We start from the raw sequence: 25,650 nt of genomic DNA, 5'->3' as shown, positions 1-25,650 counted from the left end.
ACATGGTGTAATCAACGGACTAGTTAAACAAAATTGTTACATTGGATTTCAGTAAAGCTGTGGGACTGCAGATATACAAAGGTATGCAAAGATGATGTTTTCAAACTAATACACAACAGTTATGGAGTCATCTTCATAATTACTGCTATTTAGTTTTTGTCATCAAATTATCTTCAGGAAATCAAATAATTTGAAATAAATAATGCTGACTATATGTCATGCATAAAAAATGTGATACTGGTTTACATAGCTGCAATGAAAATGCAACAAAGATGCCAACTATATGTCATGCATACAAAAAAGTGATACTCGTTTAGATAGCTGCAATGAAAATGCAACAAATTTCACCACGAGTTTTGAGAGAATGTGCCAGGGAATTGACAGTGCCTTTCACCTGGCTTTTCAATGAAAGTCTGGCTGCAGGAAAGGTGCCCATGGAATGGAAGGAAGGTAAGATAGTGCCATTGTATAAGGGCGGTAGCAGACTGGAAGTGTCTAATTATAGGCCAGTTTGTGTGTCATCAGTAGTTGTTGAGATCTTGGTGAAAGTAGTGAGGGACCATATACAACATTGGGCAGATGAAGGTAATGTTATCTGTGAGAGTCAACATGGATTTGTGAAGGGGCGCTCTTGTTTTAGATATATGTTAGCCTTTTATAATAAAGTTACAAGAGCATTAGATAAGGGAAAGGCACATACTGCCATTTTCTTACACTTAGCTAAGGCATTTGACAGGGTGCCACACGATAAGCTGATATTTATGTTGCAGCACATGGGTCTGGATGTCAGATTGGTCAACTGGATTCAGAATTGGCTGTCTGATAGGTACGGAGAGGTGTGTATGGTGGGGCAGTTTCAAGGAGGCAGAGCGCTACAAGTGTGGTCCCCACAGGGCTCAGTACTGTGACCTATATTGTTTAATCTTTATATCAATAACATTGTCAGTGGATTGCAAGGGGATATTCAGTTGTTTGCAGATGATGCGAAGCTGGGAAGGATTATTAGTAAGAGTGCATGTGTGGTAGCCCTACAAGAGGATTTGAATAAGCTAGATAGATGGGCAAATGAATGGGGTGTCAGTTTAATGCAGCAAAATGTAAGGTCTTGAGGTTTGGGAAACATCGATGGGACGCTGCATACTCTATGGGAGGGGTAACACTGGAGGAAGTAGGGGAGACAAGAAATCTGGGGTCGATGATTGATAGAAACCTGAAATTTAGGGGGCCATATTGCAAAGGTGGTGAAGGTAACACAGAGGATTGCTGCAATAATGAGAAGGACACAGACCTGCAGAGATAAAAAAAGGGTTATCATTCCATTGTATAAGACTCTGATCAGATCACACTTAGACTATTGTTCTTAGATTTGGTTCCCAGGATTTGAAGGGGATAAATTAACTGTGGAAAGGGTACAAAGGCAGATAACAAAGATGGTTGCAGGACCGTAAAATGTTAGTTATTTATGAGGATCGGCTGAGGGAATGTGGACTGCAGAGTTTGGTGGATAGAAGAAGGAGAAGTGATAGATTGAGACTTTTAAACTGTTGAAAGGTGGCTACTAGGTTGACGCTGGGAAGTTCTTTCGCCTGGTTGAATAGAGGTAAGAAGTGATGACAAGAGGCTATCCCTGGAAGTTACGAAAGGAAACTGTGAGCAAGAGGGTGAGGAGTGGTTTCTTTGCATGGAGGATGGTTGAACCATGGAATGCATTGCCTGATGGAGTGGTGAGAGTGAGAACAGTCAATGAGTTTAAGGAGTGGTATGATAGACTTTGTGTTTCTTAGTGGGGAGCCTCCCCTCAATGAGTCTTGATAGACTTTGTGTTTCTTAGGAAGGACCTCCCACGATGAGTCTTTTGACTCCATGGAGGCCTGGATAATAATAATAACATGTTATTTGTGATTCAAACAATGGATTTCCAAAAAAATTAATACTAAGTGCACAATATACTTTAAATTAGAATTCTGCAGGGTATCTAAAGGTGCAGTGTATAATTTTTTTGTCAACTTAGAATAGTGATAAACCAAAATTTTATCCTGCATTTATCTATTAATAACAGTGATAATCTTACCATGAAATTGTGAACTGTGCATGTGATTTAAATTTTAATCACAGTAATTAAAATTACTGTGCAAATTAAATTTTAAGAATTCATTGCATTCTTCAAAAAGAAAAAGTAGTCTAAAAGTTAATTTAGAAATAGGAGGAAAATTCCTCATATCGTTAATATTTTATAGTTTTTACAGCTGACAACATCAGTACTGCTCAAGAGATTCAAAAATTATATAACTGATAGTCTTTAAACTAATAAATATGTATATTTATTAGTTGAAGGTATCATCTTTGCATATACAAAGGTATGCAAAGATGATGTTTTCAAACTAATACACAACAGTTATGGAGTCATCTTCATAATTACTGCTATTTAGTTTTTGTCATCTAATTATCTTCAGGAAATCAAATAATTTGAAATAAATAATGCTGACTATATGTCATGCATAAAAAATGTGATACTGGTTTACATAGCTGCAATGAAAATGCAACAATGCCAACTATATGTCATGCATACAAAAAAGTGATACTCGTTTAGATAGCTGCAATGAAAATGCAACAAATTTAAGAAAGTTTTGTGTGTTTATTTCTGCACACTAATTCACAAAATTTTTTCTGTATATCTTAATCCTGATTATTAGTGAACTAGAGTATTGTTCTGTAAAAAGAAAACCCATTTAAATTATACTTTATATTCTATATAATTAACAATGAATATCTCAAGAGGGCAAATGTTCATACAAATTGTATGTGTGGGTTGGAATTATATCACTTAGTTCTTCAATGCGTGTGTAACTGTTCACAGCTTCTTGCCTACCTTTACAATGTCTTCGATCAGGCAGTAGGAAAAGAATTGACAATGCAATAATCATATGCCAAGCACTATGTACATAGGGATAGTTGTCTTGAGTCTCCAGAAAAGCAAAAAGAATTAGACCAACAACTGCCAAAAGAGCACCAGGAAGCAGACAAGCAATCCATCTTCTCTTTTTTGGATAACAGGAATGCTGGTGGTAACAATGAGCAATCTGGAAAATGGATACATATCTATCACACATTCTAAAAATCAATTACAATTATATATAAAACAGCATTTTTACAAATTGCACACCAACTAAATAATATATCTACTTTTGTTATTGACAAGATACATCAATAGCAAAAAAGAAATATATTTGATATTTTGACTTTTAATAATTTTAACTTAACTGAACTGGATTTTATGTTGAGTTAGGCTTTTATACAAATCAATGCAGATGTTTCATATTTTTTTATATTTACTAAGATGAAACTGTTATATTGACAAACACTACTTCTTACAATACTGAAGTACTGTAGTAAGTACTGAATTACTCTTGTAATGCGACATGCTTATTGTACTGAATAAATAGCTAATTCTGGCTTATTTGCTTGGACTAATAACTTCATCAAGTTTCTGCTATATACCCTCAAGGGGTGTGGAAGATGCTATGATCTCAGAGTATTACATTATATTTGCATTAAATTTTCTGTTTTCACTAATGAACAATTTTCTTCCATATTAATCTGTTACTTATCAGGTCTCCAAGACTGTCTATTTTTCATTCTTCCAAGGCACAATTAATGTTATTGGTCAATTTCCCATTTTGAAATTTGCTCACATGACTACTTGATATTGTCTGCCATTCAAAAAGTTTATATTTGTGTTTAGTGTTGAATACTATAGCTAATCTTTCTTTTCTGTCATCATTATTATCTAAATATAATATTATGTGGTTATCGTTTAATGGTATCTCTTGTTTTGATCTTCTTGATCTCAGTAACGCCAACTATATCAACATAGTATTTCTTTAACCCTTCAACAAGTTCTATTATTTTTCCATTAATACTTTTTATATTAAGGTATTCATCTTCACTTCTGCTGAGACTGAGTATTCCAGTATCTGAATTTTTACTCTTCACCCAACAAAAACAGCAGGGAATTTATAAAAAAAAAACAACAAGCAATGTCACAGCCTGCATGACACTTCATGTGCTGTACCATTGTTTTTGTTTTAGTTTACGTAACTCCCAAACTCATGAAAGGTTTTAATTCTGTAGTACATTAGCACAGTGGGTGGAACAAGGGCTTTCCAAACTTTTTTCCTTTTTTTTATTTATTCATATTCTGGAAGCTCTGCACTACAGACCAAACCTAGAACTTTTTTTTTCTTTTTTTCAAGCCACTTCTAGCCTCCAATAGGTAGAGCAGTGGTCATGCATCAGGCAATAAAATTTATCTCCAACAGTCTGTTGATTGGAGAATGGATAAGCTAACCACTTGGACAACCATGATAGGTAATTTTTTTTTTTTTTTTTGTGACTTCCACCCATGAGTTCTATATATATATACCTACAGCACATTAGTATTGTGGACAGGTTAAGAATTCTTAACATTATTATTATTATTAAGTTAATGCAGAATATAATTTGTTTGGCTAAGTCCCAAAATGCTAGCCCCTCACTATTTGTTCAACATCCAGGTAGATACCCATTAACAGGATGCATGAGAAGGTGAGGACTAAAGTCAGAAGTGCTGGTTAGTTTTCAGCATTCCTTACAGGCTCTGGGGAGGTCTACTCCTAGTTATATCTAGTTTTGTCCCTTAAGCAATCCCACTTTCAATAACTTGTCATTTCTATTTCCAGAAACCTTTGATCTTGCAATAAATTTATAGGTCACTCATTTCTTAAGCTAGTGCAAGTAATTTTCTTGAAGATATCAGAAGTATGTATTCAGAGTATTATTCTTTATTATTTATACCTGAGAAGCAGAACAAAATGTCTGCAATACACTGTACTACTAAGTAATTACGAAGATAATACCAAAAGTTAGATAATCTCAATGTGAATTTTTTTTTAAAAAAAAGTAGATCGGTGACTATAAATATTTAAAATATGATGCAATCACAAATACTACGTGTTTTGCAATATTTGTTGTGAATATATAAAAATTACAGCAATTTTCTTCTAATAATTTTTAACTTTGATTAACTATTTTATTAAATAGTTTGCAACTGAAAAAAAAAATCTTAAAATCTGTTTTGGGATTGGTCAAGATTTAAAAAAGCAGTTGAGGACTTCAACTCAATCCTAGCAAGACAAAGATTATGGTTCTCAAAGGAAATACAAACAGAGAAGCTCTTCAGAAACAAGTGTACCTTAATGGAGAAAGAATTGAGGAAGTCAGCAAGTTTGAGTACTCAGGATCCATTATTAAAAACACATTGGATTGACTCTGTCAATGCACTAGCCTAAATAATTTGACCCTGCATAAGATAGAAGTTAATGTGATTTATAATTAAGCCACAACTAATTTAAAGTAAGTAAGTATATATATATATATATATATATATATATATCAGGATAACCAAGTTATTTTATAAACGTGGTTATTTTAACTCCTAATCCCATAATGTAAAGCACATCTCACTAGAAGATGTATACTGCAATGCATTAGGGGTAGGGTCACTACCTAGACCGGTTTCACCTTTTTTGAGGTCTCTTCAGTGAGTAGCTAGACTCTAAATACCAAGGTTATAGTAATACGGAGCCTTATCAACTTTACCTATAGAAGTTGCAACAAGGTGTTTTTATTTTTAATAAAAATCTCTGGAGGAGATATAGATGTAATAAATTTTTTAACTCGGGGATATTGTATATTAGGATAACCAAGTAATTTTATAAACTTAGTTATTTTAACTCCTAATCCCAAGTATGCAAACAATTAAGTTTGCGCCTGAAACAAAGTTCAAGTCTAAAGATGGTACAACACCAGGGCAACCCATTGTAAAGGTGGGTAAAGCTCTGATCACTATTCTTAGTATTTTCCCATAATGTAAAGCACATCTCACTAGAAGATGTATACTGCAATGCATTATGGGTGGGGTCACTACCCAGACCGGTTTCAACCTTTTTTGAGGTCTCCTTAGTGAGTAGCTAGACCCTAAATACCAAGGTTATAGTAATACGGAGCCTTAGGGTCTAGCTACTCACTGAGGAGACCTCAAAAAAGGTTGAAACCGGTCTGGGTAGTGACCCCACCCATAATGCATTGCAATATACATCTTCTAGTGAGATGTGCTTTACATTATGGGAAAATACTAAGAATAGTGATCAGAACTTTACCCACCTTTACAATGAGTTGCCCTGGTGTTGTACCATCTTTAGACTTGAACTTTGTTTCAGGTGCAAACTTAATTGTTTGCATACTTGGGATTAGGAGTTAAAATAACCAAGTTTATAAAATAACTTGGTTATCCTAATATACAATATCCCCAAGTTAAAAAATTTATTATATATATATATATTCATTTTTTATATAAACTGACTAAAAATTCGAGAATTATAACAAATTGAGATTTATTTGATACGCAACATGTTTCGTCGGGATCAACTTCATCAGGCATTAAGAACATAGAAAGCTATTAAAAAACACTGAAAAAAAAACATTGAGACACTCTAAAGCTATAAAATTATAAAGCTATAAATTACAGTTATTATGAACTTGAGCTATAGTCCGTGTTAAAGTTCAATTGTTGTACACCTGTGCGTGTGTGGTTCCGCGAGATCTCCAGTATCTGATAGTAGAGCTGAAAGAGTCAGGCAAATTATAGCTGAGATTATTGTTCATATGAAGAGGTCCAAGGTAATTTCTTTTGACTTGACAATGCGGCGTTCTACCTCATCGTGGCAAATGTGCAGGATTGAAGTTGTTGTCCAATTTACTTCACGTTGGCGGCTTTTGTTATTTGCGTTTATTGAAAACAGGACATGGCCTGAAAGGGCAGTAGCCCTGGTTCTCTTGTAAGCAATGTCTCTCGGGTGTTCCTCGAGACAGGAGAATAGATTTCTCCATTTGGCCATAGTAAGGTTTTCCGCACTCACATGTGATTTTGTATACAAACTATATATATTCATATTTATATATACTGACTAGATCCGAGAACTAGAAATAACAATTAAATTTATTCAAAACGCAACATGTTTCGTTGGATTGTTCAACTTCTTCAGGCGTGGGAACATAGAAAGCAAATAAAAAGCACTATAAGAAACATCGTATCACTATAAAAATGACTATTATAAAATTCAGTTAACTTTGAACTGTAGCTACAGTCCGTGTTGAAGTTCTATCATTGGGCATCTGCGTGTGTCTGATTTCACAACCGTACCAATATCGGATAGCAGAGCTGAAAGAGTCCGGTAGATTTAACTAAGGTTATTATTTATATGATGAGGGTCCATAACAATTTCCTTAGACTCGACTATGCGGTGCTACACCTCGTCATGGCATATGAAAGTTTGAAGTTGTTGTCCAGTTTATCTCATATGTTGACGGCCTTCATCATTTGTGTTTACTGAAAACAGTACATGGCTTGACAGGGCACTTGCTATAGTTCTTTTGTAAGCAATATCCCTCTGGTGTTCTTTCCAGACGTAGGAGGATGGATTTTTCAGTTTGGCCATAGTATTGTTTCCCGCAGTCACAGGAGTGTACAAAATCATGTGTGACTGCAGGAAACAATACTATGGTCAAACTGAAAAATCCATCCTCCTACGTCTGGAAGAACACCAGAGGGACATTGCCTACAAAAGAACTATAGCAAGTGCCCTGTCAAGCCATGTACTGTTTTCAGTAAACACAAATGAAGGCATTGACGGCCTTCAAGGCCGTCAACATGAGTAAAACTGGACAACAACTTCAAATTTCACATATGCTGTGACGAGGTGGAGCACCGCATATTCGAGCTTAAGGAAATTGTTATGGACCCTCATCATATAAATAATAACCTTAGTAAAATCTACCAGACTCTTTCAGCTCTGCTATCTGATATTGGCAGTCATGAAATCAGAAATCAGACACATGCAGATGCCCAACAATAGAACTTCAACACAGACTGTAGCTACAGTTCAAAGCTAACTGAATTTTATAATAGTCGTTTTTATTGTGATACAATGTTTCTTATAGTGCTTTTTATTTGCTTTCTATGTTCCTACGCCTGAAGAAGTTGGACAATCCGATGAAACATGTTGCGTTTTGAATAAATTTAATTGTTATTTCTAGTTCTCGGATCTAGTCAGTATATATAAATATCAACATATCCCAATTTCGAGTTAATATTACAGATCGTCGCATATACATATATATATATATATATATATGACGATCTGCATACATATATATATATGCAGGTAAAATAAACGATATCTGCTTTGTCTTTGACTTTAGATCTTATAATCTCACACTCAATGTATAGTCTAACTGGCACAGTCGTAAACCAAATAAATTTGTTAGATTATATAGCATGAGAACATGGGATATAGTAGAAATAGATTAGATAGATGGCAGAAGACGATAGTTAAAACAGTCATCCATTCCCGAATTATAAATAAAGAAAACAAAGATGACAAAGCAAGGTAATAGAAATAAAGAATGATATTATAACAGCACCACCACCACCTCCTCATCCCTATATGTCAATGTACTTTTTATCATAACAGCTATATGATGTGTCATCTTTGCAACACGTGCGATTTGCCTTGGAACTTCAGTCCACTGTCTACCATCACTCCAAGATCCCGAATCTCATCCATTTCCTGAGGTACAGCAGCACCACCAATACAGTATGTAGATTTATATCTCTGTATCCCAAAGTGTAACATCTTGCATTTATTAACATTAAAATATCTTCCTGTAGAGAATTAACATCAGTACTACTCCCGGTAACTCTTCCTAACTTTGCATCATTGGTAAACATTTGCAGATCCCCAGTCAATACACGACATATCATTAACAAAAAATTAAACAGTAGGGGTTCAAGAACAGAACCCTGAGGCATGCCAATGGTCACCATCCATTTCTGAGACAGGGCTCTATTATCTATTCCTATTCTCTGTAGTTTGTATAACAACAATACCAACTTATCATGTGGTAATCTATCAAATACTTTTGCAAAGTCCAAAAATATCACTGTATATAAGTTTCCTTTAGCCAACATATTCGTCATCATAAAAGATAAGCAGATTGCTAAAACAAGACCCCCTACACAGATCCATACTGACCATCATAGAGAATCTTATTCATCAACCCAATCCTGTATTCTATTTCTAACTAATTTTTCCAACACTTTGATCACAACTGCAGATATACGGACTGGTATATAACTGGAAACTTCTGTTCTCAAACCATGCCTGTGGAGAGTAATTGTTTTGCCTTCTTTCCATTCCTTAGGAACCTTCCCCACTGTAAGACTTTCATTAAATAACCAGGACATGGCTAACTCTTTTGCACATTGGCAATATGTCATCCATTCCCACAGCCTTATTAACATCTAATCCAAGCAAACTTGATACACCTCTGATTCTTTCACCTTTAATTATCTTAATTCTTGTCTCCCTTTTACATGTTGCACAACATCATTCACACCACTATGATATACACTGATGAAGTGTATATCATAGTGGTATACACTGATGAAGTGTTCATTAAATAATTTCACTAAATCATTCGTTGTGGTTACTCTGCTACCATAACTATGTAGCATATAGCTACATGCCATATAGCAGAAAAATACCCTCTTGAATTATCTTTTGAAAAAAAAAAAAAAAAAAAAAAATATATATATATATAAAATTGATATAAAAAAATAGCAAAAAAAATCCCTAGCCTCTTCACAGTACATAATGTACTCTAGGTTATAGGTTTACAAATAAATTTTCATGGGTTGGAGCAACATAAAAATAAATAAATAAATAAATAAAATTACAACTGCAATCACAAATATCAACGAATGCATACGGAGCCGGAGCTAGGGTCTTTGATGCCCGCATGCAATTTCTATCTAAGCGCCCCTGTAACGATCTGGGAGTGTGTGGTTCTTTTACGATAATAAAAATTTTAATTATTTGAAATTTCTTAAATAAATTTTGACAGAACAGCCACACGTTGGTTCGCTAAATGTAATGAACCGGGAGTGTTGACTAGGCAGGATAATTGTTAAAAACCCGTATATTCAAAAAATTCTCAAAAGTTAAAGCAAAATTTTGATAGAGCCACTTCACTTTAATCGTTGAATATAATGATACAGGGCCTTCTCACCGACCTGAATCGTTAACAAAATTAAAATGAATTTTAATTAAAGTTAAAATTTATTTGAACTAAAGTTTAAAAAATTATTGCATTTTACAAGTTACCAAATTCTTAGTAACTTGTAATAATTATTATAAGTGGAGCTATCTTTTAGGAAATTAAAAGAAACTCAAGATAGATGAGAAAATAATTAAAGAATTCAGAAATAATTAGACCATTTAATATAAGTATTCAAAAAATAATATCTTTACAGAATAACAGAAAATAAATTAAATTACATAAATATACTTGAAATTTTTTTTTATTAAAATTTGAAGGTTTTTGATTTCATATTCACAAAATTAGAAATAATGGCCTTAATGTTTAATTCCGCACATTTTTCATTTTCAATAGCTATTAACACCAAACTAACAAGCCTTTTTTGTGACATACTTGTTCTTAAGTAGGTTTTAATCAATTTCAACTTGGAAAAGGAACGTTCACCGCTCGCTACACTAACAGTTAAGGTTAATAGTATTCTTAAAGCAATTGAAAAGTTAGGGAAAGATAAATTATTGGACACAATAAAATTAAGAATATCAAAAGGGCTTTCGAATATTTAAATTATCCATCCGAAAAATATCCCGGAAAGCACATAACTTGTCATATAGTTCTATTGCATTTACATTTTTATTGTCGCAGTCCTTCAAGAGAATCTCAAAATCGTCAGAAATTTTTCGTAAATCTTCGTTATTAATTTGTAGTAATCTATACAAGAAATTGAAATTATCATAATGTATTTTAGTTGTTCAAAACGTTCTATTAACGAACACATTGCAACGTCTAGAAGTGTATAAAACACATTCACTCTAAATTTATCTTCTGGCATTTCGTCGTGATGCTTGTAGTCAAATTGTCATGTCTTCTTTTGTCGTCGAATTTCAGTACCAGTTTTAAATTCTTGTTCTCCATCCACCTCTTCACTCAGTTATTTTGCCATTTTTAGAACTTCTTTAAAATTTGTATCTGATCGATACTCTTGTAAGAATATTTTTAAGTTTTCGATAGATTCTAAAGCAAGTGTAATGTTCATATTTTTGTCGTGAAGCATTTTACTCACAGGGTTTATTCTGTTAAGTAAATCATACCAAGTTATAAGAGAGCAAAGAAATTTGTAGTCCTTTATTTTAGCACATAATGTTTGTGCTTCATGCTGAGTTTCTTTATTAAAATTTTCATTATTTAAAATTTCAAAAAGTGCATCATAAATTTCTCCTAACTTATATCATAGAGGGCGGATTGCATTAATTTTACTATCCCATTGCGTTTTTTCCGATGTCTGTTTCAATGTTAATTTTTTTACGAACTTTAAAAGGATTGCCCAACGTTTGTAAGAGAATGAAAATAATTGTATATTTTTTGAATAATTGCAAAGAAACTAATTGCATCTGCATTCACTTCAGCTGCATCGTTAATGATTAAATTTAGAGCATGAGCAGCACATAGCACATAAAAAGCTAGAGGATTTTTGTTCAAAAGCAAATTTTGGAGCCCATATTTGCCCCATTGTCATACCCTTGACCTTGCAAGTCTTCAATGGGAATGTTCCATTTTTCCAGTTGTTCCATTATTGTTGCACATAAACCATGTCCTGTGGCATCTGATATATCTGCAAAACCTAAAACGTTTCCCTGATCTTGACAATTCCATTGTCACAGGAAACAAAGTGAATAATAATGGTTATTTGTTCTGTTTTACTTGCATCAGGTGTGCAGTCTAAAATTATGGAATAATATTTAGATTTTAGAATTGATAATAAAATTGTATCCCTGATTGCGTTACTTAAAGTTTCCAATATTTCATTTTGACTGTCTTTATACTCAAACAGTGTACTCTATTGTTTTGTTGTAGGGCCCTTTCAACATGATTTTCCATAACAGGATCAAACTTCTCAAAGAGTTCGACTAATTTTAAAAAACTGCCATTATTTCTTTCATATAATTTATCAGATGATCCACGAAAAGCTAAATTTTCGGCTACCAAGGAATTTTATAATTTCAATCAAGCGTTCTAAAACACCCGTCCAATGTTTCTTTTCCATTTCATACATGCTTTGAGTCTGGAAATCAATAGTAGTTTTTTTTTAAAATTTTTATCAAGTTCCTTCCATTTTAAGAAATTTTTCATGTGAGTTAAACTAGTCTCATGTCTATGTAAAGTTGTACTTACATTTCTCCAATCGTTATAATCTTCTACAAGACTCAGTGGGTGATTCAGTTGATTCAGTAGGTGCGACAAATTTGCAACAAAAGCAAAAAACAGAATTTAAAGTTTCGGAATAAATGAGCCATGTTCTTGGCATGAGCTCCCGTTTTCCATTTTTCTATTATAATACGTGTCGCCAAATTTATGACCATGTGTATCTCTGGGATATATTATATTTTTCTTTTGAACAGGCCCCATTTCAATTAAAACAACTCGTAATTTTTCATCAATATTTCCCCGTTCACCTGGATCTTCTAAATTCACAGAGACTAACAATGTGTTAGTTTCGTGGTCAACTACAACTAAATCTTGTTGTAGTTGACTAAATCCTATTTTTCACTTAAATCATGTTTAATTATCTTGTTCAATAGTTGCAACAGTACCTTCATGCAAACTGGATGATGTGCACGGTTCTTCAACTCTGATTTCTGATGTATCAAGTTGGTTACAATCTGCATTAGAATATTTTAACAAATTTATTAAGAGCCCCAGTTTGTTTCTTAATATCTGCTTCTTTCGCAGCATGACGCTTATGATTTTGTGCACCGGATAACTTTTTTTAAAATTTTTGATTCCATTTCTATTTTATACCCACAAGAAATTATTACACAACACAACACAGAGACGAAATAATAGTCCGCACTGCTGCACTACTGTCAGTAGCCTACTGAGATGCATACCATATGACTGGTTAACTAGCAACAAATGTTTTGTATGAAAATTCGTTTCTGTGCATAAAAACTGTTCATCATTAGCGTCACTTTAGATAGACTGCAGTAGACACAACATTCTGCAGGCAAGCATTTAGCTTGCTCTAGCTGCAAAACTGTAAACAGCCGGCTGATCAAAGAGGGGACAATATACGTTTTTTTAAAATTTTTATTCAGTGTATACGGCCTCATTTATTTTAATATTGATCATTCTAAGAATTATTTTGTTTCTTAAAAATTAACTTATGAACCGTTCCCTGGCAGCAGCGCCGCTACGATGGGGGCGCCGCATGCCCGCTTCCGCCAGCCCTGAATACATAGCAGAAGAAATAGAAGCTAATGAGGGAGTCTGACAAGGATGTAGCCTTTCATCATCATCATCAAATTCTTAACATGTAACCTCAAGGGGTGTACAGGATATGATAGTACTATATGAAAAATTTACATCATTACTAACTTCCTATCTACAATTTTCTACAAATCAATCTGTTATCTGTCAAGACTCCAACATTGTCAGATCTGATATTTCTATCTTCTAAGGCACTTTTTATTGTATCAATCCATCTATATCTTGGTCTTCCACTGGGTCTTTTTCCTACCAACCTAGCAGAGAACACTTGTTTTGCTAATTTTTCCTCTCCCATTCTGTTTATGTGACCATATCACCTGAGATTCTCTGCTAATCTCAGGTGGTATGGTCACTTAAACAGGCCCTCAATAAGCGGGGAAGTGGTCTCACACCGGGTGATGACATTTATCTCCCACCTAAAAACAATCTCAAACATCCATGCCAATGGTGGAATTCAAACCCACAGTACAAAAGAGTACATTAACCACTTGGCCTTGGTCGCTTAAAAATGTAGCCTTTCTCCTACCTCATTTAATAATCTATATATCATCTATCTATCTATATATATAAATGATCTAATAAGGAAGCAGAAATCTGTAGTAAATCTAGGAATAAATATCAATCAACATACAACAGTAAACAATACTTTTTGCAGATGATCAAGTAATTATACAAAAATCAGAAGACAATCTACAGTTAAATGTTAACATTTATAACACAAACAGTAATTGAAAACCAAACTCATGAACAAGTAACACATTTTCATATTTAGATGTTACATAACATTTGATATAGACAGTAAGTTATACCATTTCCAAGCAATTCTGTGGTATTATAAGATGAACAACAAAAGGCAAAACATTGTTGGTACAATACGATATGGGTCAGAAAGGGAAAAAAAAAAGAAAAAGTAGAATACAACCAGCTGAAATGAAATTTCTTGGAGCAGTTAAATGATGTACAAGAATGGATAGAATACGAAATGATAAAATCAAGAAGGAATTACAATACACGCAATGAATGATAAAATAAAAGAACACCAAACAAATTGGAGAGAACACATACAAAGAATGGAGGAGGGAAGGTTACCAAAAGAAGTAACAAGTATACACCAAAGGAAAAGGTGACATAGGAAGACCAAGAGAGAATGAAAATATTGTTGGGATACTGAAACAGGCTTTTAATCTATATCTTGGAAGAAGAAGAAAAAATAAACTAAATACCCAAATTGTGAGACTGTCTTCCTAGGGACCTTTAACCTCCCAACCGGCCAGTATGGATGAAATATTCAACACTCCCTAGCTTTTTTCATGGATCAAAACTTCGTCGGCATTCCATCTTTTATCATGCCATTACCTTCCTCTGCCGTTACCCTCATTACGGCTATTCTATAGCCATTAGTGGATTAACTGTTGCTGAGTGACCTTTGTGTCCCTTCCCCCTGTCTTCACGTCTATTGTGTTGCTTAGAATTTCATTTACTGTCCTAAGTTATTTGACCTTTCTTGCCTCTAAAATGATTTATTGTATCTCTTCCCAAAAATTGAAACGAATTTCACATATGCGAAAAAAATCAGCCTTTGCAATGAATCTATTTAGTGATAGTAAATCTGGTGTATTTTATTCTACAAATCAGTGCACTGGAAGAGTTGCACTGATTGTTCTTTCACTTTACGTATAATAATTGAATAATTTTTTTCGAATTTTCGAATGTTTGCTTTGAAAATATTATGTCAAATATTTATATTTTTAAATAATATTTATTGAAATAAATATGTCCTTTTTCTTTCGTTTCTAGCGAAATAGCATTATATGGATCATCACATTTCAGTTTTAGAAACGATTTTTTGTTATTCATGAAGACAAAAAAAAAAAAAATGTTAAAATGCTAAATTGCATTACTCGGTTTCCGATTGGTAGTCTTTTTGGTATCAAAAATTTATATCCAATGATATTTTAGCAGTGATTCTTCGCCTTCGTCATTTATTTATTTATTTGTATTATGCATATTACGATAATATCTAGTGCATAACCTCGTAGATATGTTGAAAATATAATGTGAAAAATATCATATACGGAATGATTCAACATTTTTGCTCATTTTGAAGATTTTCTAATGCTCCCCCCCCCCCCTTGTTCTCTCCTGGAACTCAATTGCATAACTACTCTAAATTTCTATACAGGTTTGAAAGCTTTTCTAGACAGCATTCAGAATCAATTACTTCATTTTACCATTTTGACAAAAGATATACGGCAATCAGATTGTATCGTGAAGCTTCTAATTCTGTTCTATTTATTTGCAATCTAAAACCAGCTGTTCTACTGTCCGCTGAAATATGTGAAATTTTAGAAATAACATGCTATATTTTCACCATGCAAAATTGTTTATATGCATACCACACAAAAGAAAGTTCAGTAGTATTATTTGTGTTTGTTTTTCTTTAAAAAAATCTAAATATTACTTCTGCTGCTGGAAGCTATTTCTGAAATAATCTACGTCTTCTAAATACTTGGTAATATCCTCTTAGCTGGAGGCAAAGCTGAAGGCTTATTACTCTCAGTGCTATTGAGAAGAAAGGGGAGAACACTAAAGTCGCACTAAAGTGCCTCAGACTGTAGTGCAGAATATGTCAAGAATGTCTTGTTTCCTTTTCGATTGTTAATTACCTATATCCCAACAGAAATACTCATATTTCGTTTACATGCTTATACATTATTTATGCCAAAATAATTGCTTAATTTATAATGATCAGTTTCACTTTTATTATCAAAAATTAGAAATTAAATCATACAATTATCTTGAAAAAGAGGATTTGAATTATTTTCAAAGAAAAGGTGCATATATGTTTCATAATCTTCTTTTATTTTTTTGGGGGGGGGGGGGGGCGAGAGTATAGACCTAATCAATCTGCGGATATTTCAGATAATTTATTTCATAAATCGTTCGCAAGACAGCTGTTACAAATGTAAATCACTTGGGGAACATACCCATTCATTTTAGTGTAAAATAGTAGCAAAGGTTCAGTTACTTTAGATATGTAATCTAGAAGAAAATGTTATGTCTGCTGAGATTAGAATCTTACGTGAATAATTTTTCTGACATGATTTCTCTATTCGTTATAATGTAACCAATTTCCAGATTTTTTCCCTCATGCAGACTTCATGTTATATGCAGTGATTTCTTCTTTGTACTACAAGAAAAAAAAAACCAGATAACAGGAGAAAAATATGTAGTATTTTCTTTTCCACTGGCTGAATTTACAATGTTCTTTCTTTGTGTTTTGAAGAGAAAATGCAAATGACTTTTTTCTTACTATTTTGGCCATTATAACATCTCATATAATTATAAGAGTGACATTTTCCCGTTTTTCTCCCACACGAGAAACAGAAATAAGGTAGTAGTAATAATATTGTTGATTCTGCCAAACTTCATTGTAGCAGAAATTTTTATTACAAAACTTTGTAATATATATATATATATATATATATATCCGAAACAAGAAATTTGGAACCCATATCACATCAATGTTGAGTGTTGGCAAGGTGAAAATGTTCCCGTTATTATTTATATATTTCATTTATTAACTGGGGGGGGGGGCTATGCCCAACCCCCCCGTGTTCCGGTATGGTAGACCAGTTCTCCTTCAATTGTGATAACTCGAAAGGGGGTTCCGCCCCTGAATTCTGATGACTCGACACTCAGGGTAGCCCCTGAGTTTCAAAACGTTTTGATAAACATGACATAAAAAGGCTTATCATTTTATATATATATATATAGGGCAGATTTTATTTCATTATTTTTTATTGTTTTGATGAAATACTTTACCTGGAATACTCTTTCCAGTTTCTCTGTGTCATAAAAAGAACTTAAAAATTAGCCTTCAAGATGAAAAAGAAACAGTGCATTCGTGTATCCCTCTATCAATATTTGTAGTCCTGAAAAGGACTGTTTTGATGGTCTTGAAAACAAACATTTTTTATTTCATACTGTTCAGAATTTAAAATTCTTGAACAGCATGGAACACCTTGAAGCAAGGATAAACACACAAAGCAGTTTTACACTCAGGGCACCAGATTTTTGTTTCCTTTCTGATATTTTTTTTATTACATACATAATATCTGCGTGCAGGTTTTTTTTTTATTAGCCGCTGGTGGTAGATTTTCGGGATAATGGTTGAAGTTAGCAGCGTTCAACCTCAGATGTCTGGCAGGATTTCCTGTTTTTCTGCTTGCTGAAGAAGGTGCATGTGCATGCAGCAATGCTTTCGCAATTTCTATTCTGTATTCTACATATGTTATGGTAGACAAACATTTTTTCTTGTACAGGAGGAAACTGTTCCAAATAACAAAATCCAAACACTTCAAAATTCAAATAACATGTCCAAACACTTTTTTGTAATATTTTTTATGCTGTTTCCTCATTACAGAGTAGAATGATAGCTGCTGATCGCACCTGTCGACTCAACCCATAGTGTCGTATGCACACACAGCAATGGGTTTTTCTTTTTTCAAACAATGCTTCTCCACGGATTCCGTTGATGGATTGTGCAGGGAAGATAGTAGAAAAACATCTTTTTTGGCTTTCCAACGTAGTGCAAAGACTTTCCCTCGCTGAGAAGTTCGGATTTCCCCCTTCGATAGCTTTCCTGAAGCCAGATCTGGAGGCACATCTCGCCTTTTTGCATTTACAGTACCATAACTATCTGTACGATGCTGTAAAAGCAAATCAGCGAGTTCAGAACACATATATAGTAATTATCCATTATAATGCAGTAACCTTTCCCCAGTAAAGGGTCTAGTAACTGCATTACTGCACGCATCGACAAGGGGAGATCCGAATATTTATCGTGCTCGATTACAGTTTGCTTTCCCGTATAAGGTTTGAAATCCCAAAGATATCCACTTTCCGATTCGCAAAGCATAAAAAATTTTACTCCATACTTCGCTTTCTTTTTGGGAATATACTGCTTACATTTCAGTCCACCTTTGAATGGCATAAGGCTTTCATCGATACTCAAGTCTCTCTCAGGAATGTAGAGTGATCGACATTTTTGACGGATTTTCATCAGAAAATCATAAATTTTGTTGAGGTCTGGGCAAGGATGTGTTGCCTGATCGTATTCCTCATTATTCTGAAAATGCAAATACTTCATGATGAGACTGAATTGTTTTTCAGTCATAACATCACGAAACATTGGCGTGTTCAGAATCCAGTCTGTAGACCAATACATTTCGAGAGCGGGCTTTCGAAATGTATTTCGAAACTTCGGGTTTTTCACTTTCTTTATTCTGATATTGCATTTGAAGGATGACAGTGATTTTAAATATTAATTTCACCTATATCCAAATATCACATAATTTTCTGATTTATAATAATCAGGAAATATGTATATTGTCCGATTTATAATTTGCTAATTTATAATAATCACCACGTAGTTTCAGTATCGAAAAATTAAGGTTATGTGGAACAATTACTAGAGAAAAATAACGAATTAAATAAAAACTGTACCTATGTTTCATAACAGTTTTCGGGTGTGTGATAGTAATGCAACGGGGGGGGGTTAAACTTTCAGAGGCGAAATAAAGTTATTCTATTGTAAAAATATGGAAATGAAATTTCACATTTGATATACATATTCTGAATGATAAAAATAAGCAAATGTATCGCTTACTTTAAAAATTGGAGAATAAAATATCTGAATTATGCAGAAAATATAAATTTAAATCATAACTGTTAATTTCATTTTGTAATGACCAATTATACAAGGAAACCAAGAAAGTGAAAAGTACAAAGAACAGTAGATCACTATACAACATGAAGAAAAAATTTAGTAATATGATTAAAGAATTTCATGTTATTCTCTATAAAGCAAAGTTGCTCAAGCGTGTCATAAAGGAAATCTGTGAAGTATTCTTCGATTTCGATGATTTAGAACAACAATAAAAATAATATAATCTGGAACGTCGGCAGCCGGTTTTCTTTTCTTTTTTTAAAAGAATATTTCAAATAATTATCGTGAATTAATTTCTTAATTCGAGAACAAAGAAAAATCTTTTGTCTAGTAAGCGATTAGAAAAAAATTAGCGCAAAAAAATAAATAATTAAATTGGTTCTCCAAGGTAAGGCAATATTTAAGTGAAGAAATTATGCAAGACCTTTATTTTATCCAGAAATTAAAATTGTATTGTACAATAAAAAGAGAAAACGAAAATATAAATAATTTCTCTATTTTTAGTGTATCCTATATAACTAAAATCCAGTTCACCAGCATGGAACAAGAAAGTCCGTTTCTTGTTATAGGCAACTGAGAGGCAGCTACGAACGGGAGATAATCCGATTAACAGTTCTCTTCAGCGTGAGGGTTTATCACACCTTCTAATGGACATGACAGTCAAATTGCACTTCTTATCCAGGTTCTTTAAACAGGTGGGCTGAATCATATCCAGATTTAGTTGGACGTCTATAGACGAAATCTAGCCGGTAGGGAGGTTAACATTTATAACACAAACTGGCTCATCTACTCCAACTTCACAGAGCAAGCCAAAAGGGAAGCTGAATCATTTGCCATCAGTCATGACCTATCACACACAAAGTTTTTATTATTATGTTTGTATGGGCACCTCCATGGCATCAGAAGATTCATCATGGGAGACTCAAACTATCCAGACAATCTATCATACCTCTCCTTGAACCCATTACCAGACAAAGCACTAACAAATGACTCTGACAACCCATTCCATTCATTCACAACACTCCACGTGAAAAACCTACCAACCAGAATACCAGACAATCCTGATCATTCTTCCAACATACTGGACCTTTTCTGAACTAGCTCTCCCTCCAAACATGTGCTCCTCTTGGCAACTCTGACCACAATCTTATTCAAATCTCCTCTACAGTATATTCTCATCCCAACCTCCAACCCTATGGCACTATAACTGTGCTAACTGGGATGACCACTGAAATTTTTATGCCTCATTTCCATGGTCAGATTACTGCTTTCATTCTCCCAATCCAAACATCTTCACTGAATTAATAACTGAAACAATCCTAAATGGAATGAGAGTTCATTCCCCAATGCAAACTCCAAACCCATATCCAAGCCCTGGTTTTCAAAAAAAATGCACCTCTGCAGTCCATGATAAAAATGTAGCATATGATATGTTCAATGGCTAAATTAAAAACTCCAGCTTCTCATTCAGCTTACACAACACCCAAAACAAACGTAAAAAGTTATCAACTTTTCTGAAGCAGACTTCATAAGAATGAAATGGAATAAACTTGCCTCCTGATCAACCAGTAGTCAAGCCTTTTAAGTCCCTTGCTAAAGCTATTGGGCATAACTTTTCCCCTTTCCTGCATCCTAATGCCGGCCTGGTTGGCTGAGTGGTTAGCGTATCTGCTCTCCAGCCAAAAGGCTGTGGGTTCAAATCCTGCTGTGGGCATGGATGTTTGTGATTGTCTGTGAAAGCAATAGTGGTGGTAGATGATGAAGGTTGGTGGAGTAGTGAGACAAAGAGTTGATGCCCTCCCTCGATGAATCTTTGGACTCCCTGGAGGTGTGATATAATAATAATAATGGCACCATGGTAACTTCACTTATGGAAAAGGTGTCAGTTTTTTACTCCAATTATTTACTAAATGACCAGGGCAAATCACCTCAAATACCACCACAAACTCCACACTGCATGCCTTCTCTGAACTTACGCCAGAAGGAATCAGGAAAACTCGATTAAACTCGATACTAATAAGGTTCCTGGTCCAGATGGTATTTCTCCAGTTGTGCTCAAAAGTTGTACTCCAGAATTAACACCCATCCTGTATCGCCTATATAAGCTATTATATTCTGCCCATAAGCTTGTTTTCATGCTGTTTCATCTAGCCTATCCTAAAAAGGGGAGCAAAAGTCAGCTATGTAAGTATTGTTCCATTGTTCTCACCTCAGTACTTTCATATGATGGAGAAGGTTATCAACAACCAGCTTCTTCACTACACAAAGACTCATCAGTTAATCAGCAATCACCAATATAGATTCTGCCATTCTCATTCTACAGCTAACCTCCTAGCTAATCTCACCACACCTTTGGACATAGGCGATGGAAAGATATGGAGAAACTCATGTTATCATTCTTGATATTTCAAAGGCAATTGATTATATCCTGCACTCTGTGTTTGGACTGGTAACTTCCTCGCTGGTCATTCACTGGGTGTCATGGTGAATGGTTTTCTCTCATCAAATTTCTCTGTCAATGCTGGAGTACCCAAGGTTCTGTACTTTCACCTGCACTCTTCCTCCTTTACATCAATAACCTTCTCTCTCTGACTTCAAATCCTATTTGCAGCTTTGCCAAATGAAGGTACTCTTCATTCTCATTGATAAAAACCTCAAGATCTTCCATAACCAACGACTTAAACACAGATCTCCTCAACATCCTCAAATAGGCAAAGACAACTTAGTAAAGTTCCATGCCATAAAAAACTCAGGCCTGCCTTATTAATTGCAAGAAAGATCTTACTTCATCCCCCCCCTCCCCTCTTACTTTTGATAATGTTCCAACTTCCTTTCAAGATCAGCTTTCTCTTTTTCTTGGGTTGACTGTCACATCCAATTTATCCTGGCACAAACAGATTATATACATAGCCTCCTCAGCCTCTAAAAAGCTTAGTGTCCTTTTCCATTCAAAACAGTACTTCTCTTCCTCTCAACTCCTACCACTAAGTTTCAGATCCAACCATCCTTTGAAAATTGTTCTCATATTTGGGATGGTGCACACAAGATCTCCCTAAGAATGCTCTTGATGATATTCAGAAGAAGGCAATCTGCTTAATAGATGACCCTTTCCTCACAGAATCCTTTCATTCTCTTTTGGATGCTCTCTTTCTACATTGTTCCTTTTTCTGTAGGTACTTTCATGGGCATTACTCCTCTGAATTGGCCACTGCCATTCCTCCACTTTTTTCTAGCCACGTAAGAACAATGTAATAATTAGCAGCCACTGCCAACACCAAACAGCTTATCTTGCTTTTTTTCCATCCACCTTTCTGGAATTTGGAACTCCCCAACCCAGTTTTTCTCATCGAGTACAATCTCCAACTTTTTAAGAAACATATCAATAGGTGACCTTTTATGTGTGTGGTCATCATCAAAAGAACACTAAATTCCAAATCCAATTCATATCACCGATATTCCTTTTTTCCATCAAATTCATTCAATAAATCTATGTTGCATGGCATTTCTTCAACACCATATTGAGCCATTTGTTTTTAGCACAGCTGTTTTCAACTTCTAGCATTATATGGCAAGACACAATTTTAGCTCTCCTGTCTTCTCTTTCATTTCTGCCTGCAATTCTTTTATATCCTTTTTTCAGATAATTTTTCTTCATTCAAATATTCATGTTTGAATTGAGTATGAATATCTTTTACTTTATTTCATTCTCACAGCCTCAGTTACATCATGATCTTCCAGTCCAGAAAAATGTACTTTTGTCTCCTGCTTAATATGGTTTTAATTCAAAGTCACAAATAACCAAAATAAATAAATTTAGTTCTTTTTTAATCCATGAACTACATAAAAACAACCTAAACCAGAATTAATATCTATCTCATCTTTCCTTCAGTTATTAGTCTATAGCCTGTCATGGCCAAGTAATGTGGCTTATATAAATCTAGTTTATGCTAAGATCCTGTGATTTGTTCCCTCTACATAATGTTACATCAAATGAATGCTCTTTGACTGGTATGCCTTTTTTGTGGGATGAAAAACCAGTTTCTAAAAGTACCACAACTTTGGTTTTTGAAAGCTTTATAAAGGGTTTCTCAGGTCCTAGCCAGATTTAAACCCAGGTCTTTCCATTTAGAGGGCAAAAGTAAAGTACTAAAGAGATTATACATGGAAAAAAAAAAAAAAAAAAAGATGAAAGTAATTATTTCAACTTACCCAAGAAGCAGCAACCAGTAAGAATCCTGTACTTGCAGGAAGAAGAAATACCCATAATCCCGTTCTGTCGTATTCAACTCCTAGTGCTATACCAACAGCACCAGCCATATGAGTAAAAGACTGAAGAGGCAATGGGAGATCAGCCATAGCAATGAGTGTCATCCATATTGATAGAATAGCTGAATAGAAATCACAGAACTGCAGTACACTGAGCCGTATTAGACAAAAGGAGTACACCTGGGCATCACATGAATGATAAAACTAGAGGAAGAAAAATAATGTTAAAAGTCAAATTGACTTAAAAGATGATGGCTGAAATTAATGCACATGCAATTTCTACCAAAAACACAAAAAATATACAAAAAAAAATATTTAGAACAACTGTATTATTCCATTCTAATTTAGCATTCAAATGTGAGGACTAATACAGCTTATTTATGAGTGTGCACTATGATATGGAATATTTCATTTTTGTAAATATATATAAAAAGTATTTTTGAAAATTGCTATCTTTATCCATTTTTTAAATGATAAGACAATACTAAGATGATCTAATAGGAAGGAGAGGAGAAAAATAGGAAAAAGGTGAAAGGCCAACTGAAACATGATTGGATGAGGAGTGCTAGGTTATCCGAACAGATTTTTTTATATTTTTTTACTGTTTCTATTATTATTATGTAACGCCTCCAAAGACTCACTGTGGGAGAACACTAACACTACACAACTCACTGTCTACTATGTAATCCTCTATCTATTCCTCTCCAAGAGTTAAACAAAAAGTAATAAAATTCTCTTCATATTTTGTCATATGATACATGGAGAAGGAGAATGCAATTTGATATTTTATATACTGAAAGTTCTAGGTAAGATTCACAAGCATACTTCAAAAGAAATTGAAAAAAAATTATGGAGAAGAAGTTTGGAAAAAAAATAAGATGGGTATAGGCTAAATAGAAGTTAAAAAATTAGTATTTAGGGTTGGTGCTGGTTTACACTCTTGTTATGGAATCATTACACACAAACAGATGTAATTAAACAGCAGCTTTAATCATTTCAATATTTTGTCTGTCACAGACATCTTCAGGAATGTTAAAATTGTAATAACACACACAAAACCAATAAGTGGAAGAAATGAAATCAGAATAAATGAAGCCTAAAGTCATATGAAGAGCACCCTCAATGGGTGCTGTTGGCTAGCCTTAGATGTTGGGCAGGACACCTAAGAATTAGTTTCCCAAATCTTGGGAAGTTTAATACAACATATTTATTCAGATTAGCTTGTTTTTTTTAGTCTTCCACTGATTCTAAAAAGAGTCAAGTTTGTATTTACTGCAATGGAGCATGATAGTTTTTTTTCCATCTAATTTTGTGCAAGGCAACCAAGGCATGGTCTGGTAGACCTGACTGTCCATAGTTATGGCAGCAGATGTATTTTTTGCTCTTCTAGGCAGTAGTTGAAAATCATGGGAATAAAAGGATCTGTATTTAAGCTTTGTAAATCTGGAAAAGGCAATAGAGGATGTCAAGAGAAAAGCTGTTCAAAATGCTACAAGTATATGATGTAAATAGAATGTAGAGCAATACATAGTCTATTCTTAAGTTGGAGATCAGCAATTAGAATTGAAGAAGGTACATTAGTAGCACAGTTTAACAAAGTCAGGTGTAAGATAAGGGTGCACACTATTTCCACTATTATTCAACATCTATACAGATCACATTATGAAAGAAAGTGGCATTAAACCCAACATTAAAACTGAAGATGTTAATTAATCTCAGCTCTTTACTTTATGTAGATAATATTATACTTTTAAATAAATCCAGTAATATAATTCTGCAGGATTCTTCAAATTGAGTACATGCTGTAATAAACAGCTATCAGGAATAAAGGTGATGGTTTAGTGGAATTGATAGCCTAAGCCACTATCAAGATTATTGGGATCAGTGAAACATGGTTGATGGAAGATACACTGAGAGGAATAGAAGAGTATAGTGTATTTCAGCATGATAAGGACAAACATGGTGATGGTGAAGTATTGCTTATAAGTGATGAGTTGTGTCCTTTAAGGGTGTTGGATTTGAAAGGAAATGACACTAATGGTTTTGAGAGCATATGGTGTGAGATGAGGATGGACAGGACAGGATATTCAGGGATGCTGCCACAGGGGAATACAGAGTCTGAGGAGCAAGAAATGTTTAGGCAGTTGAGTTTGGCAGGTGCAAAACGAGTGATCATTATGGCAGATTTTAAC

At 34.2% G+C, this 25,650-nt stretch overlaps 1 protein-coding gene across 1 annotated transcript in view; it reads right to left on the bottom strand.

Moving 5' to 3' along the window:
- Nucleotides 1-2,621: 2,621 nt before the first annotated feature.
- Nucleotides 2,622-25,650, bottom strand: part of LOC150104223 (transmembrane protein 8B-like) — a 167,888-nt gene continuing 144,859 nt past the window's right edge. The window contains exons 10-11 of the mRNA XM_090396236.1: nt 23,402-23,662; nt 2,622-3,080 (exon numbers count right to left, since the gene is read on the bottom strand). Of these exons, the coding sequence (XP_090252362.1) occupies nt 2,772-3,080; nt 23,402-23,662 (570 nt within the window). The 3' untranslated portion in view covers nt 2,622-2,771. The remainder of the gene's footprint in view (nt 3,081-23,401; nt 23,663-25,650) is intronic.

This window comes from Typopeltis vanoorti, chromosome 8, assembly GCF_054136105.1.
Source record: "Typopeltis vanoorti isolate ZY-2024b chromosome 8, IOZ_Tvanoo_1.0, whole genome shotgun sequence".
NCBI classification, from domain to species: domain Eukaryota; kingdom Metazoa; phylum Arthropoda; class Arachnida; order Uropygi; family Thelyphonidae; genus Typopeltis; species Typopeltis vanoorti.
Note: the sequence above shows the minus strand (reverse complement) of the source record. Positions and strands in the feature narration are given on the sequence as shown.